Source organism: Orcinus orca, chromosome 3 (genome assembly GCF_937001465.1).
Source record: "Orcinus orca chromosome 3, mOrcOrc1.1, whole genome shotgun sequence".
In the NCBI taxonomy this organism is placed as follows: domain Eukaryota; kingdom Metazoa; phylum Chordata; class Mammalia; order Artiodactyla; family Delphinidae; genus Orcinus; species Orcinus orca.
Window position 1 is genome coordinate 60868819 of NC_064561.1, and position 17581 is coordinate 60886399.

General features: G+C 37.2%; 1 protein-coding gene across 2 annotated transcripts; it reads right to left on the minus strand.

Moving 5' to 3' along the window:
- Positions 1-392: 392 nt before the first annotated feature.
- Positions 393-15450, minus strand: LOC101286915 (serine peptidase inhibitor Kazal type 6). 2 transcript variants are annotated; one of them, XM_033406836.2, is made up of 5 exons: positions 15309-15450; positions 14983-15114; positions 12203-12225; positions 2503-2618; positions 393-622 (listed from the first exon to the last, which is right to left on the minus strand). In XM_033406836.2, exons 2-5 carry the CDS (start codon positions 15038-15040, stop codon positions 577-579), a joined length of 243 nt encoding a protein of 80 aa, XP_033262727.1. In that variant the 5' UTR covers positions 15041-15114; positions 15309-15450; the 3' UTR covers positions 393-576. The 2 variants fall into 2 exon arrangements, with proteins under 2 accessions (XP_033262727.1, XP_049564018.1); XM_049708061.1 differs by lacking the exon at positions 15309-15450 and having other exon boundaries at positions 14983-15302.
- Between the last annotated feature and the right edge of the window lie 2131 nt (positions 15451-17581).

A 17581-nucleotide genomic window follows, 5' to 3' on the forward strand; every position in this document is an offset into this window, starting at 1 on the left:
AATAAACCGTGTCTTTATGTAGTGTCTATTACGTAGTAATGTAATCCATCATTCCATAGAGATAAGAAAACTATGGTCCAGAGAGGATAAATGTTTTATTTTTATATAAAATACTCTTCCTGAAATTGGAAAGAACCTATAATTCATGATCTAAGACTTAAATGGTAGATATTGTAAAATAATTATAAACATATGGTCAATTTGTTAAAAATTATTCACATTGAAATTCCAAGAATAAGAGAGGGAGAAGGGATTTTCCTAAGATCCCACAGTGACTGCATGGTTGATTTTGATCAGAAAAACAGGTCTTTTTATCCAGGTTTACGCCAGGTCAGTATTCCATATTGTATCTGTATGTTTTCTTGATCACAAAGTAAAAACACAAACAGTACTTCTATAGAATTTACTTTATTGATGAGTGAATCAAGGGAAATATATATTGAACTCCCCAAGCTCAAGGTAGAGTAGAAGGTGTGTCTTTATAAATTGAAGGGATTCACTAGAGAAAAGTAAGAGCAGAGGCAAGAAAAGAAGGATGAGGGAGCTGGCAAGTCAGCAGAAAACGCTTGTTCTGATTCAGCATTTTCCAGGGTGCTTTAGGCTGAGCTTCCCACCACTTTTCCTACAAAAAAAGAAAGACAAATATATGCTCAGTGCAATATCATTAGTATCCCTCACAGAGGTTGGAAAAAGGTTTAACTCTGTCATAGTCCATGTAATCATTTGCTTTACAGGTGTCCATGTCTGTGATTAGGCAGGGGTTATTTAAATGCACTCAGAGGTAACATCTGCCTAATTGCAGAAGGCCTGAATCTTAACAAACTTCAGAGTTTTACTAGGGTTTAGACTTTTTGGTTTTAACTGTTCATTATCTGAGAACAAATATGTATACAACTAGAAAAGGTAAAAGTGACAGGAGATATAATGGCAAGGAGACTATACTGTCATAGTTCTAACCTGATAGAAGATGTAAGAAGTTGAACCAAATATTCAGGCATTTGGCATTTTATAGCAGACATATATCAGGCCTTCTCAGCAATAGGGGACCATTAAATCAAATCGCACCTTACCCTACTGCACTCTTCCTGGTAGATTTTGGTATTGATTTTTCAGATATGTTATATAGAAACATAGGCACACATGTACTATGCATTGATTCAATATTTATTTATATCATTCTATGTGCTTAGCCCTGTTATTATTGATAAGGATTTATATAATCCCTGTGCTTAGGAATTTTATGGCTAAATTGAGGGAAATTAAGGCATTCATAGAAGAAATTCTAATACAAGAAAATGATGACAGCGATAGAGGAAGTGAGGTAACTTTTATCTGGGTTAAACTTTTATCTGGGTTAAACCCCCTTGCTTTTAGAGCAATCAGACCAAAAGATTGGTTGACTGATTGAATAAATTTTTATTAATTATAAATTATATTTAATCAGGAATCTCACAGTCAATTGGCTAAAATCTACAGCACCGTTCTTTCTTATAAACATGTAAATTCAATAAATATTGGCCCTTGATAGGATCTTCCTAGTACACTATCTGTAAAGTTTGAATGTCTGGATAATAAGGGATAATCCTCTCCTCTATTCTTTATTGAAAGGCTCTTTTCATCAGACTAAAAGAGAAGAATGAATGGGACGTGGTGCCCTAGCAACATATAATTTGTGATAAAATAAAATGTCTGCAAGTAATTTGGTTAAAGTAATATTTTTCTTGATAAATTTTCTCACAAGTTTTTGATTTTGATGAATTTTCAAACTTGACTGCACTTTTATAAATTTCTTCCATCTTTTCCAAAATTATTAATAATAGCAACAAACATAACTGAATGAAAATTGTTGAAATTTTAATTAGAAATAAAGGAAAAAATAAGAAACTGTGTCAAAATTCTTAAAGATGTATAAATTTTAAAGATAATTTTCCTGAGTCAAATTTAATAATAACAAAGTAAACTCTTTATGTTTTCAAATAATTTAGATAATTTTTTTGGTTTGTTTTTGACTCATATGTTTTTTTTTTTAATTTTTTAATTGAAGTATAGTTGATTTACAGTGTTGTGTTAATTACTGCTGTACAGCAAAGTGACTCAGTTGTACATATACATGCATTCTTTTTCATATTCTTTTTAAGTATGGTTTATCACAGGATATTGACTAGAGTTCCCTGTGCTATACGGTAGGAACTTGTTGTTTATACATTCTATATATACTGGTTTGCATGTGCTAATCCCAAACTCCCAATCCAAACCTCTCCCACCCCTCCCCCTTGGCAACCACCAGTCTATTCTCTATGTCTGTGATTCTATTTCTGTTTCATAGATAGGTTCATTTGTGTCACAGACCCATATGTTTTCAACCCATCTGCCTGCAGCTTATTTCTTCAGTTTGTATGGGTGGGTATGCATAGAACTTTCTAGAATATCTCAAGGAAAGTGTTATAGTCTTATTCTGGAAGTTTGTGTTTGCAAGGAAGTTTTGGTGAGTATGATACTTACACCATTGCCTTACAGAAGGTACATTTATTGCCATATGTCCGGCCATCAGAACCACAGTGGGGATTAGATTCTCGAGTGCAGTGGACCTTGGGGTCCTGGAACTCACCACAGTCAATCTAGCAAAGTAAACACATTGACATTGATATTAGTGCATTCTGTCTAAGGGACTGTCCCTCAGAACAGAAGTTTTGGACAGCAAACTTAGAATTATCTATAGTATTGTATGTAGTTGTGATGTAAAGTTTCCTGAAATAGGAAATCACTTTCCTTTTCTAACTAGAATATATTAAACATAATTAAGACTTTTTAAGAAACAGGAAATACATGGCTTAATTATTGTATTCAGGAGTAAGATAATGATGTAAGGCAGATGTTTACTTTTTACAGAAGTAAGGCAAATGCTATAGGTATGACTTTCTGCTCCAACACTAAATTGTTCCAACTAAGAGTAGATTTTGGTTTTTAAATGGCATTTTTTTTAAACTGTATTAATGTAACTCCAATAGCACTCCTTCTGCACTGCTTTAAAGATCACTGCTAGGAGCTCCCAGATGTTATCTGTTAGCTTGTTAGTTTTCCCTGTGGCTGCTACATCCATTTATTAACTCTTGAAAACAAAATTCCAATGTCATTATGTTAATTTACTCTGTCCCAGAGTCTGTTTGTAGAATTTGAACTTTTGTGCCTACTACAATAACTGAGTAATGGCTACCCTAAACTGCTCTGTTTTGAAGGATTCTGAGGTTGCATCAAGCCTTGGTGAGAACACACGCTATGACTGATTAATATCATCAAGTGCTCTATAGAAGGAATGATAGAGCTTATGCTACTAATATATCCCCTTGGTTCTAGTGGTCTCTCAGAAGTAGTCTGAAGTTTTAAGATTCTTTTCAATTCAGTGTCAGTTGAGTCAATATCTGGTGTGCAAATAATATTTGAGCCATTTTATTCCAGGGTACAGGCAATATGCAGTAGGTAGAACTGAACTTCTTCAGATGGCAGCTATGTTGAATGAAGTGACATTTAAACATGAATAGAGGGACCATACTTTACCCCATCACAGTTCCATTAAAATAATACTGTCTTAGGTTTATTAATTGCTTCATAATCTCCAAACTATTCTCATATGGATCAACTCAGTGGTCTCACAATAACCCTGAGATGCACACTGAACAATATTATACATATTAGCTAGTATGTATAATTGTTTTAAAAAATTATTTATTTATTATTTATTTTTGGCTGCATTGGGTCTTTGTTGCTGCATACGGGCTTTCTCTAGTTGCAGTGAGTGGGAGCTACTCTTCATTGCGGCGTACGGGCTTCTCATTGCGGTGGCTTTTGCAGAGCAAGGGCTCTAGGCGCGCAGGCCTCAGTAGTTGTCGCACGTGGGCTCAGCAGTTGTGGCTTGCGGGCTCTAGAGCACAGGCTCAGTAGTTGTGGTGCATGGGCTTCGTTGCTCCGCCGCAATGTGGGATCTTCCCGGACCAGGCCTGGAACCCATGTACCCTGCATTGGCAGGCGGATTCCTAACCACTGTGCCACCAGGGAAGCTCTAGCCAATATGTATAATTGATCCTCAGGAAATTAAGTGGCTTACCAGTGCCACACAACCAGAAGCATTGAGACCAGTGCTTGAACATACTCCTCATAGCTGACCCAGAATTTCCAACAGTGTACTATGGTTGATTTCCAACACATCCTCATAGAGAGAAATAAAGACCAAGTGTCATGGTATACCCTTGACCATGCTTATAGTCAGGCCACGTAGGCTTTATTAAAATACCTTATTAGGGGACTGTATGGGCAGAGGTAAGAGGAACCATTTGTTTAAAGTATTAGCAAACCATTATATACTGATAAAGCCCTCTGAAGGTTTGCATGAGAAAATGCCCAGCAAAAGAGCTATACAACTGAGTTTAAAAATATTATCACATATATCAGATTTAAGGTACCTGAGACTCTTAAATATACACTTTTTGTTGAAATTTGGCATCTTGTACTATTAAGATTGGGTAGTATGGTGCTAACCAGAGATTTTCTTAGTGCATGGTCAGATAGGAGATACCTAGGCTTCTTACAGTCCTACCTACAGGCCCACTCTCTCCTGTGCTCTTAAAGATCACTCCATCCTCTCATACCACTTCCAGGAGAGTAATCTTTTCTTTAGGTCTCCAAACAGAAAATAAAAGCTGGAAAATCTTTAGGATATTATAAAACATAGAATATATTTTTTTCAAAAGCTAATGCATTTTGTATTTATGTCATTAATATACACATTTGCAATTGTGTGCTTGAGTCAAGAAAATTCTTTAAACCACAGAATAATCATAGATATTTTCCTTTATTTCACAAAGAGCTAATGGGTAATTACTGATAGTATTTTGAAAACACAGTTTGGGTGCTAGTGATACAAAGAGGAAGTGGTTATAAATATCTCGATAAGCTCACCATCTTATCTGCATTAGGGAAACAGAGGGACAGGTAATTTCAGCACAACGTGTTGTAAATGACGTAGTGGGACAAATAGAGGCAATGTGGAAGCCGAGAAAAGGGCATCTCAAGTCAGAGATATGTGTGTCTCTACAGGTTCTAGATAAATATTTTCACGATAAACTTCTTTTCTGTAAGCATCTTTGCCACAAGCATTTTTGCCACAAACACTTTCACTGATAGCTAGTTGACCCTAAGGCAATTTTGCTCTAAAAGATAAAATTACTAAAAATAAAAGAGGGACATTAATGAGGATATAATGAAATTTATTTTTCATAGCAAAATTAAAAAGACTTTATTGCAAAATACAGCATGTTTGAATTCATTTAAAACGTGTGCAAATTCAGGGCCATATTGCACAAATACCTAATTTAATTTTGTGGGCTGTACCTAAGCATTTGCCATCAACGTCTTTAGTTCATAGTATTATATCTTTTTTTGCTTGATTCGTCTCCTCGTTTGGCATCGGCATCGCACTGTTTCTTTTTTGCTAAAACTTCTGCCTTCATTAACAGTGGTATTGTTTTCCAAATACTAGGATGCACATTTGTAACTAAGCTTTGAATTGCCTCGTAAAAGCTTCTACACTGTTGTTTGTTCCTGGTATATTGTCAAGTAAGTATTATCACCATGTTTTCTATCGAGCCCATACGTGTAGTCTTTATCATCCACTATTTTAAGACTGCCAGTGTGCTCCTCACCGTCTAGACTATTATGAGGGCTAAGATTTATGTAATATAAAAATTGGAGTACTGAATCAATAGATAAATGAAACCAAACTGCCTACCAGTGGAAACCGAATCATCAACCCGAACGATCAACCTGTTAATCTTTTACGATCAACCTGTTAACTTTTACGGCAAAATTGCCTTACGGCTAATTAGTTACCCATGGATAAAACACCCGGGGCAAAGATGTTTACGGCAAAGACGCTTATGGGGAAGATAGCGGAGGTGGCGTCTCAGGGCAGGTAAGGAAAAGAAGAAAAGAAAGTCTCTTACATGAAAGAGACGCCTCCTTAAGCCACCTTTCCCTGGCAGCCGGCCTTCTCATCTTGTGATGTAGCGCCTTTTGTCCTTTAGAAAACAGATATGGGAGTGGCACTGGGGGAGGGTCTTCGCTTTGAGAATTTCTAGAACCCAGCTGCTTCCCCAAACCCACTTGCCGCTTCCACTGCCCCGTGGGAATGAGACTAGGAAAAGCAAAGGATTTCAGCGAATAAAACCTAATCAACCAAACGGTATATGAACAAACCTCCTTAACATAGATACAAGCCTACATACCTGTAAATTGCAGTGGCCTTTCATGATCCCTGAAGTAAGCTCAGGAATCATATTATAGAACTTGTTCTGCCATTTGCCATTGGCCAGTTGTGTTATCTTGGACAAAGTACTCAATATCTGCCCCTCAATTTTCTTAACCAAAAAATTAAAACCCCCAAACCAGAAAACACAGCTGCCATGTCTCATTCCCAGGGTTTTTATTAGGATCAAATGTGGTCACCTGAGAGTTGTAGAAAGTCAGTGCGGAATATTTGAAATAGTCCTGGAGGAGGATTGTAGAAAAGAAACTGTTCATTGTAGGCCTGCCCTAACTGTGTCTCTCATCACATTCTGAAAGGCTCTGTAACTCATAGAACATGCTAAGTACCGTCAGACTAGATAAACTCTAATGATGCTCAAGCTTTGATAACCCAAGATTTAGCTGTGACTTCTTCTGGTGGAGTAGCTTAAATAAAGCTGGGTCCTTAGTTGTGCAGTTGGGTGGGAGAACAACAACTATTGCCCAAATGCTTCCTCCTTCATGTCTAGAGGATCCACTTCACTCACTGTGTGGAAATGTTTAGCTTGGTGACTGGGGGCAGAAAAGGACCACTCTCTGAGAGCGCCAGAGGTTGCGCGAGGTTAAGAATGCCTTTGTAGAGCCAGCCAGAAATCCCTTTTGTGAGACAAAGAGTGAGGCAGAGGAATGTCAGAGTTGAGACTAGAAAGAGCCCACATCTCTCAGAACCAAAAAGAAGTAGGCTGATTTTGGAGTGTCGTGTCATTCCTCTGCTGAGATTTTCTCTCCTCTTTTGTATTTTTATTTTAGACTCCTTTAAACGGAATCCAAGCAATTGGCTTCTCAGTCCAAGCTGAAGCAGGTCTAGACAAAGGGTGACGATAGGATTATCTTTTCTCCTTTAAAGTGTCCTCCATGAGGCATTTGGGAGACCTAGGAGAGCTGAAAGACAACCCCTACCCCCGCCTACTTCAAGTGCCCTAATACTCTGTAATTCTAGGGGATTATCCTGAAGATGGGATTAGACTAACCTAAATCTGAATTCTGTTTCTCCCACTTATTAGCTGCATTATTTTGTGCACTCAGTGTTCTGAGTTTAAATTTCTTCATCTTTAACAAGGGGCCGGTAATGCCTGTTTTCTAGGGTTGTTGTAATGATAAATCCTATGAAAACACTTTGTAAAGTGTCATGTGTAAGATTACTATTATAAACACTAATAATGTAAATTGTATCACGTTCTAGAATTTTTGAGCCCATTATTTCTTACCCTACTTTACTTAGCTTAAAACAGTTTTTTTTTTTTTTGCGGTACGCGGGCCTCTCACTGTTGTGGCCTCTCCCGTTGCGGAGCACAGGCTCCGGACGCGCAGGCTCAGCGGCCACGGCTCATGCGCACAGCCGCTCCGCGGCCTGTGGGATCCTCCCGGACTGGGGCACGAACCCGTGTCCCCTGCATCGGCAGGCGGACTCTCAACCACTGCGCCACCAGGGAAGCCCTTAAAACAGTTTTTTAAAAATTTTAGATTGGTGTTGAATTTAACAGGTGCCTCCATTTATTTCCTTAGATAGTCCAGCTTTCGGATACTGCTTCCAGGCATTGGGTGCCAGTGTTTAGTATCAGCCTGACCTCTTATGGTTCTTCAAAGAACTGTGCCTTCCTAAATATTTTGGAATGCAGTGACATTTTTGTTACCCAAATTAGTCATCTTTGCTAACAGTGACTACAAAATCATTTAACTTGGGTGTGAAGTGAGTTTATATGGTCACTAAATCAACTAAACAGTCAGCATCATTGCTATTTTAGTTTAATATTTTAATTCTACAAATAAAGCCAAAGAAAAATTTCAGACACAACTTCCCTCGGATGTAGGACTTCATTTCTTCTTCCCTTTACTACTTATGTGGTTAAATCAATCCCTTTCTTTATTGTACCAGTTTTCCTAACCCCTCCCTGACTTGGCTTCTACTTTCCCGGTTTTCATGCTCCTTCCACACTACCAAAACTGGTCTAAAAAAATGACATCTTTCAGGGAACATCCATTGGCTATTTATAAAATGTTCATGATTTCTTTATATGTGCTACTCTTGACCACTCCCATCTTTTCAAAACTCTTTCCTGATTTCTGTATATGTCAGTACTCCAGTTCTTCACCTATATCTTCTCTATCCTTTTTATTGTCTTTTCTAGTTTCCTCCTGAGTATTCATGTTCATTTTCAAGAAAATTTTATACACTTGATTTTCTCTGAGAACATATGTTTTCCCAGGTGATGCTAATGAGTCCTAGACTTTTTTTTCTTGAGTCTTCAGCAAAATCTCTAACTCTAATGTCTGTTGGTCAGAAATGTACAAGACACTTTTAGTCAACAATCTGATTCTTACTTAATATTCATTTATGACCAAAATATAACTTTATTTTTCCCTCCAAACTAGTTTTACATTCTAATTTTTCATAACAGCACCATTCTTCAGATTCCCCAGCCTACCCTCAGATTAAAACATCATTTCTATCCCCTTGCAAGTGTTGTCTTTCATGTATTTCTTTATCTTAAGCATCTTCACTAATTCCAAATTTACTACCTATACCCACCCTCAACATTTCTGACCTGAGCCAATGCAGTCAATTCTGTTCTCTTTTCCTCCATTTCCTTCAAGTTTCAGAATTCCTTCAACATGTGGAGACAGGTTATCTTACTTGAAACTATTGTTTTAATTACTTCTTTGTTTAAGACATGTATTTGTTAGACAATTATACTGTTCAAAGCACTTTCCCATGAACTGCACAATGGCTTTCTGTTGCTGGTTATAGGTAGCATGGAGCTGTGGAAGCTCACTCAGTATGGAGTCAGGGGTCCTGAGTTGTAGACTGCATAGCTTTACTGCTGTTGGTAAACTTGACTCAGCAAGGTCCTCTTTCTGAGGCTTCAGTTTTCCTCTGTAGTTAAGTCGTAGAGGCTGGTTAACATCTCCAAATTGTATTTAGGTATTCTGTCAGTATATTAATTATAAGTGAATTCAAGCTAATTAGGAAAAATGAACAGCCCCAAACATATTCTAGTCATGGAGCATTGTTTTACTATTAAAATTTACCATGTATTTATCTTAAAATACAAATAAAACTGAACTTAGATATCCCCAAAATTATTGTAAAAGAAAATGGTTGCCAATTATTGTTTTTGAGAGGTTTGTTAATTCCAATCAGAAATATTCATTTAAACATCTTTTTAAGTATATGGTTCCCAAATACACAGCCTGATAGGGGAAATAAGAAAAATAAACATAGTGTAGTAAGTGATTCTAGAAGCAAAATGTATCCAGGTTAAAGGACTATCCTTATTCTGAGATTATGACTTTCAAGCATTTGTTATTATACTACAATTTCTGTAATGAAGGGTGGTGATGGTAAATTGTAGTTTTTAAGTTATTTTTATTTTATTATTATTTTATGTTATTTAATGTTCCTACTTGGAGTTGGTAGCATATTAGTCATTTACATTTACAGGGAAGTGACCATGAATTTGTAGGACCATGAATTCCAAAAGTCTCAGAACATGTTTTTTGTTTAGCTCAAATAATATTTTTGAAAGAATGAGAAACTTTTACAAATCTCTAATTTAGACTGCTAGCGGTAATCTCCCATTAGATGCTTCATAATGAAGAGACTTCTTGGCATGAAAAGATTGACTTGAGTATTGGAAAAAATCATTCTTCCTTTTGTCTTGGCTGGATCAAACTTGGGCAGGCATGCTTCTAAGGTTAGTTTCAGCTTTTTCTGCCTGGCTTTGGGACTGTCACCCTCTTTCCAGGCATGCAGAAGAGAAGGGGTAGCCTTGATGTCATCCTAAAGGTGATACCCTCTTTGCCCTTTAATTTGTGTATTTATTTATTTTTGGCTGCGTTGGGTCTTCGTTGCTGCGCGCGGGCTTTCTCTAGTTGCGGCGAGCGGGGCTACTCTTTGTTGCGGTACGCGGGCTTATTGTGGTGGCTTCTCTTGTTGCAGAGCACGGGCTCTAGGCATGTGGGCTTCAGTAGTTGTGGCTTGTGGGCTATAGAGCGCAGGCTCAGTAGTTGTGGCGCACGGGCTTAGTTGCTCCACGGCATGTGGGATCTTCCCGAACCAGGGCTCGAACCCATGTCCCCTGCATTGGCAAGTGGATTCTTAACTACTGCGCCACCAGGGAAGCCCCTGCCCTTTATATTTGAATGGAAAAGAGACAGCAGTCTTCGCAAGGCATGCTTGGTTCAGACTGATTCAGATACCTAAGCCAGAAGGGGCTTTAAAGATCATTAAATCCAACTCTTCATTTTACAGATGTAGAAACAAAGGCAATGAGAAGGGAAAGAGACATCCTTCAAACTACACAGGCAGGAAGTTTTCAAATTGGAGCTCATCTATATAGTCTCCAACATACTTGAGCACTCCAAAGTCAGTACATCCCAGCACTAGATTCTTAGAACGCAGATTCAAAACCTCCCACCTGGGATTATTATTCAGTAAGCCTGGCATGGTCCCTGAGGATCTACATATTAATATTTAGTAAGCATCCCCAGAGATCCTAAAGCAAGCAGATAGATTATTTTAAATGAACTTTAGGAACCACTAAAAATCTGGGAAACATTAACAATCTGGGAAATGAGAGCCCAAAGAAGGGAAGTGACTTTTGTGTTAATGAGAAAATCAGGATTAAAGTCCATATTTTAAAAACCTATGTGTAATGGTCTTAATCATATTTTACTACCTAATGGGATATAAAATGTATTGGCTGGATCTCATGTCCTTTTCATGTTTCTTTTTTTGGATATTTAACATAGGCTGTGCTACCATATGTATTTAAACATAAGAAATCAATTTTAAAATGTACAATTATGTATACCAGTACAAACACACGTGTGCATGCATTAGACACACACAGGTGCATGCACACACACACTCACAGAGGCAATTAATTGTAAGGTGTGTTTCATTGTAAGGTACATTCCAATTTCTGAGATGCTAAAATTTGAAAAAAGTCTTATGCAATGTAGTAGTTATATTAGGATTGGAAAATATTTTTCAACTTCTTTGCCAACTCCAATTAGTTGGCAGTAGTGTCTGGAAACTTTTGATGCCAAGGTTTCTTGGGCACAGCAAGGCAAACAACAACCAGTGCCAAGTCAAGTATTAATGTTCAATATGGACACGGGATGTGATTGGCAGAGCAAATACCTCGTTTCTGTTGCCTTTTTGATAGTTAGAACAAGAAAACTGGAAAAATGTTGGTGGATTAATTTGGAAAAAATCAGCCAAACAATAAAGATAATTTGTGCCCATTCCAATTTTTAACCCAAGTTGTATTTAAGTTTGATTGATCAGTTTGTGTATACTCAGTACAAAGCACTAAAGAAGTTTTCTGTCAACTCTTGGTTGCCTTACTTCTAAAAAGAATATAATAACCTCTGTCTTAACTCTTTCAGAAGCTGTTAATTATTGATCAATAACTAATCCTTTCATAGTTTTTGTAACTATGCATAGTTTACCAAATGCTCCCACATAGTTTATGTAATTTAAGTCTAATTCTATGAGGTAAATAATAATATCTCTTTTCTATAGCTGTGGAAATTGTAGCTCAGAAAAGCTGAGTAACTTGCCTAAGATCACACAGTGAAATCAGTGAAAGAGCATGAATGTTACCACAAGTTCATTCTATTTTTATTTATATTCATTTTACTTTAACAAAATCTGGGAGTGGGTGTTTAGTTTCTTTTAAACTGAAAACAATATTCTCATAAAGATATTGTAGTTAGAAAACTAAGTACTTCTGCTGTTTTCTTCATCTGGCCTGCTTGTCCATTTCTTTGCTCTTTTACCCATAGACAACCTCTTTGGTCAGGGAGTACCAGCCAACAACCACTCAGGTCTGAAGGATAAATAAAATTATGTACTGACCTGAACTCCTTGACTGAAGACACCTGAAAAAAAAAAGCATAAAATCCAAACACTGTAATTTCTGAATACGCAAAAAGTGAGATTTGCAAAATTAGGAAATCCCCAAGCCTAGGATGATACTTGTTCTTGGTTCTTGGCCATCTCAACAAGTCATGGTTTGGTTATTTTCCTTTATATGTGCTCTCCTCTTAGGGAACAGTAGAAACTTGGCAAGTGATATGTGGATATGGACTGTGATGAGGTAATATTTCTTGGAGGTTGGAGTGGGGTGAGACAAATAGTCTAAGGATCTGGAGATTCTTGTTACCGTCTTGGCCCAGTCACTAATTTACTGTGGGAATGATTTTTATCATTTCTGGCATCACTTTGGAGAAGTTGGGTTGGAAAGTTTCCTCTAACTCTGCCATTCCAAATTTCAGTGCTTTTGGTCCCTCCCCAAAGACTTTGTCACAGGCAATTGAGGAAAGGGATTGGGTTTGTTGTTTGTTCTTTGAGTCCTAAATTGTTCTTCTGCTTTCTATACTCAGCTTTAAAGACTTGGCCCAAATTTAGACTGGCAAGGACAAACTAATTTTCTTTGCTGTGACTCATTTTTCCTGCTACATCTCTCTAAATTCCCAAAAGAGAAGAAGTCCATAAATACAGTCTTGCATCTTTATAATTGTATGTGTGATTTTAGGTTGTGGCTAATTAGCACAGTAGTTTAAAATCCTGAAATAAGAAAAGTCTTAGCTTCAATCCTGGTACGAGCTGCTGAATTTTGATAAGGATAAGGAGAGAACAAAGCTTTTAAATTTGAAAAAAAGTTAATGCTCATCTACTGTAGTGATTACGAACCTTAATGCAATGGTGTGACTGATTATTAAAAATACAGATTCCCAGGACAACCACTTGAAAAATTCCATTATATAAGACCAAATACGGTCTGGAAGTCTATAGTTCTGTAAACACTCCAAGTGATTTTTATAACCAGGGAAGACTCATTGTTACAATATTCAGTCATTTCTCAGCTGTACAGATCTTTGATCAGAAGAGGAGAGATTTTGCCCAACGTCTTATATGTATGAAATGTCAAAGTGGAAGCAAGCTTAAATAACAATGCCTGAGTCCAACTAGTACTCTTGTTATTAAAACTTAGTAATAGTAACATTAATAGACATTTTTTGAACACTTAATATGTTCCATCCACTATGTTAAGCACTTCACATGCATTTTCTCATTTACTTCCCTATTTAGCGCTAGTCCTTTTATATTCCCATTTTACAGATGAGGAAAATGAGACTCAGAAAGGTCACACAGCTATAAAATGGAAATGCCAGGACTGAAATTCATTTCTCTTGGTCTCAACATTAAGGCTCTTGGGCACTGTGCATTTCCAAATGCCAACATATCTATCAAGGACCCTGTTTTAGTATTATTGATAGTATTTGTTTGTATTGGTCAACCAGGTCCAATTAAATAGATCAATTAGCCTTTCTAAAGAGAAGCAATACGAGGATTGTCAGTTGATTTCTGAGTCAGTCTTTGCGAGTAGATTTTAATATAGTCAAATCTGTTTTTATGTCATCTCAGCAGTTGACTGAGCCACTTACTCGAGTTACTTGGCTTTAGTAGTCAAACTTACTACATAATATCACAGAAATCGTTTATCCATTTTTTTAATATTTCTGAATGGATTTGTTTATGAAAATATGACCACTTTCCCGTGAACAATGACTTCTTCATCTGCTCAATCTCACTGAAAAATTGTTGTTTTTACATGTTTGGGCATTTAAATTTCTGATAGCAGCAAAATTCAACTACTTTTGTCACAGAAAATGGTACACCAGACCTGGAAGGTCCCAGGACTCAGTCTCATGTCTAGGATTCTAAAAATGAGAGAATCTCTCAGAGAGTTGAGCTGTTTCTCTAGTTGACACAGGACATTGGTAGATGAGATGGGCCTAGGTTTTGGGTCCAGAGACTCTAGTGTGTATTTTGCCCACTACAGTAGCATAGAGTAGAATAATAAAGAAGGAAAGAAATAGATGCAATGGCCCTGTTCATTCACACAGATGATGATGTGATGAAAAACATCAAACTGAAGTACAATTGTCCTTTGAACAATCTGAATTCATAGAATATATGACTATTGCTCATTTAGGTGGCCAAAGATATTCCCCTACTTGAAGAATTGTTTAGTTCACCAATAGCATATATGTTTCTAAATTCTAAGGTTCAATAACTTTTTTCTGAAGGATTCTCCAGTTGAGTTTCCTGTTTTCTGCTTGTTTCAATTTCAGTTGAGTCCTAATTAGAAGAATAATGAGGACTGGAAAGCTTTCCCTTGTCTTGGAAAGCCAAGCTAATATTTAAAATAAGTATCCATTCTCCATACTGTTTCTGTGGAACAGACATCATCTGTGATGTCTAAAGACCCAATTCAAATTCCAAATTCTGCTTACTGGTTACAAGTCCTTGCAGTTTTCTTAACTGTTTGTGCCACAGTTTTCTTATATATGGAATTTGGATATGAATACCTTGCTATGTGTATTGGAGATAATGCATAAAAGCCCTGGGTACATGCCTAGAATATAGTATATGTTCAACAGATGAAAGTTATTTCTGTAATTATTACCATCACCATTTTCATCATCACAGTCACTATAATGATCTCTCAGAATTGGTCTTTTATATAAAAATTGTTAGGATTTTGAACTATGGTGGACAAATTCATTTGTCTTTTCCCGTTTAGTGTAAGTATTGGATTTTAATTTTAAGGGGAAAAAAACACAACTCACCTGAATAAAAGCCGAAAAGAGCCAGAGAGAGGAGCAGAAGGACACCTGATATTTTCATGGTGCTGGTTAGCTCACTCAGATTAAGGCTGCTTTGTCCAGCTCAGGTTCTCTGTCAAGACACTCCCCAGAGCTCTAAAACACACACTCAGACATATATATATAGACATGAGGGAGGAGGGAGCTGGGATCTCCACCTTCTTTATAAACTCACATTCTAAAACCATATGCAGTACTAGATAGGCATTTATTGGAACCAGTCACCAACTTAAAGAATGCTTTATGCTTCCCATCAATCTTAAAAATTAGGGCAATTGTATGAGTCGTACCTTAGATCTTATTAGAGGATGTCATTTTCTGCCAGCAATCTGCGCTTTCCTAATAGCCAATACATCCTCCTTGCTCTTCCCTCTAAGGTTTTGCTGCATGAAAGGGTTGACTGACTCATTGATGGAGTCCCACTTGGTGCTATGTCTACATGTCTGTGATCCAGATGAGTAACCACAGGGGAATGGAATCTTGGGTGTAACTTGGATTTTCAGAGTCCACGTCATCCAAGGTGTACCTGAAAGAGGTAAGTAGTCTACATTGTCACCAGAACTGTATCAGCAAAATCATTTTCTGGGCAGAAATCTGATTGTTATTTTTTTTTTTTTTTTTTTTTTTTTTTTTGCGGTACGCGGGCCTCTCACTGTTGTGGCCTCTCCCGTTGCGGGGCACAGGCTCGGGACGCGCAGGCTCAGTGGCCATGGCTCACAGGCCCAGCCGCTCCGCGGCATGTGGGATCTTCCCGGGCCGGGGCACGAACCCATGTCCCCTGCATCGGCAGGCGGACTCTCAACCACTGCGCCGCCAGGGAAGCCCTGATTGTTATTTTTTAAAATATTGTTGTCAAATGCCAGTGATTTTCAATTTTGAGCCAAAATGAACAAGGGAGTCAATGTATCTTTTTTTAATTTGTAAAAAATATTTTTAACAGTTACTGAACTGAGGAATATTTGAAATGCAGAATATTTAATATTTCTCCTTTTTCTGAAAAGTAAAAAAAGTAGTCATAATAAAGCTCTTTATGTTTTGACTCCTTGAAAATATACTTTTCATACAAAATTAGATGAATCCTACTGTCATGGCCAATTTAATTGCTAGACAGGTCAAAGAGTGGGATGCCAAACCTTTCTTTAAGGGAACAACAACAAAAAACCCCACCATGGTTATAGTGATAAACTATGAGAAAGTCTGTCTCAAATCATAAACTGCTACTAAAAATATCATGAAGAAAAATATAACAATTTCGAGTATGGGAAGACTATGAAAAATGTGCCCAATTTAAACACAAGTGATTAATGCAATGTATAAATAACTAATGTAGAAGTTATATATCTAAATAATTGGTTTCCTTTTAAAACAGTCACTTCAAGAAAATATATAGAAAGTTCAGCTATTATTCCCTTTATTTCAGGATATTTGTTTTCCATTTGGAAGTTACATATTTTTAGGAATTTTACTTTGATTCATCTCAATATTTAGGATGCATTTTCTGTCTTTGAAAATGGCGACTATATTTCACTGAATTTGATAATCAAATAAGAGATTACTGTTTATTCAGAACTGAAGCGTGACTGTGATAAAAGTGAGAATTATTTTCTTTTCATTGCCTCCCTGACAATTTTTAAAGACTTGAACTTAAATGATAGAGGAGAGAGGAGTATAGATAGGATTGGGAAGGGAAAGTATGTGCCTGGCAAGTGTTAACCAAACCAGTGTTAACCACCCAATGCACAGCAAGCCAAATGCTGAGCTGCTGAGGTTTGCAGCAGAGAAGGGGTTTCTTCATGAGGCAGCCAAGCAAGAAGATGGGAGAACAGATCTCAGATCCACCTCCCTGAAGGCAGTGCTTGGAAACTTTGAAACATTGCAAAGGCTTGGTTTTAGGTATGGTGCTCCCTTCCTCTTCCCCATTCCACTCCCAATGCTTGCACTTTTGCCTTCTCCGTTTCTTTCTTCTTCTCTGTGATCAGAATATTTAGGGCCAGTCTAAGCATAACCTTGTGTTTCAAAATGAAAACAGTTCAAAAGAGTTAACATAGAATGAAAAACAGTGGTGGTCAGTGATATTCCATCATAAAAATCCATGGTGTCCTTCCTAAGATATCTGCTTAAACTTCTCTCCCCCAAATTTCATTTATGGTAGTTGCTTCTGTACCTTGCTCTAAACTCTCAGGATCTCTGTTTACCTAAATGTTACTGTCTCTTCACCTTCCACTCTGTCCTTCCCTACCTCCCCCATCCTTCAAGAGCTTTCCTTCAATAGGTGCTTTGGTAGAATGATTCTTAGGAAGAATGAATCTACCCTCTTTTTCTGAATGTTTTCAGTTTTGTTTCTTCATCATTTACCCTGTTCACCACAACAAAGCTTGGGAGCACGAAAGCACAAATTAAATTTTGACTCTGGGCAGGTGTTGGGGAGGGAATATTGTATCAGTGGTATATATAAATATTTTAGGATATGTCCAGTATCTTGAACAATAATTTTTGTTAGGTTTTTGAGCCCATGTGAAAGATTTATTTTCTTTTCATACAACTTAAAAGGAAAGGTAAGCAA

Excerpts from the sequence above, each read along its gene's own strand:
- LOC101286915 (XM_033406836.2), bottom strand. The coding sequence starts at position 15,040 with ATGAAAATATCAGGTGTCCTTCTGCTCCTCTCTCTGGCTCTTTTCGGC. Across the intron at positions 2,619-12,202 it reads TCTTCAGTCAAGGAGTTCAG|ATTGACTGTGGTGAGTTCCA; the intron begins GTCAGTACATAA and ends TTACTTTGCTAG. Across the intron at positions 623-2,502 it reads ACCTTCTGTAAGGCAATGGT|GAAAAGTGGTGGGAAGCTCA; the intron begins GTAAGTATCATA and ends CTTTTTTTGTAG.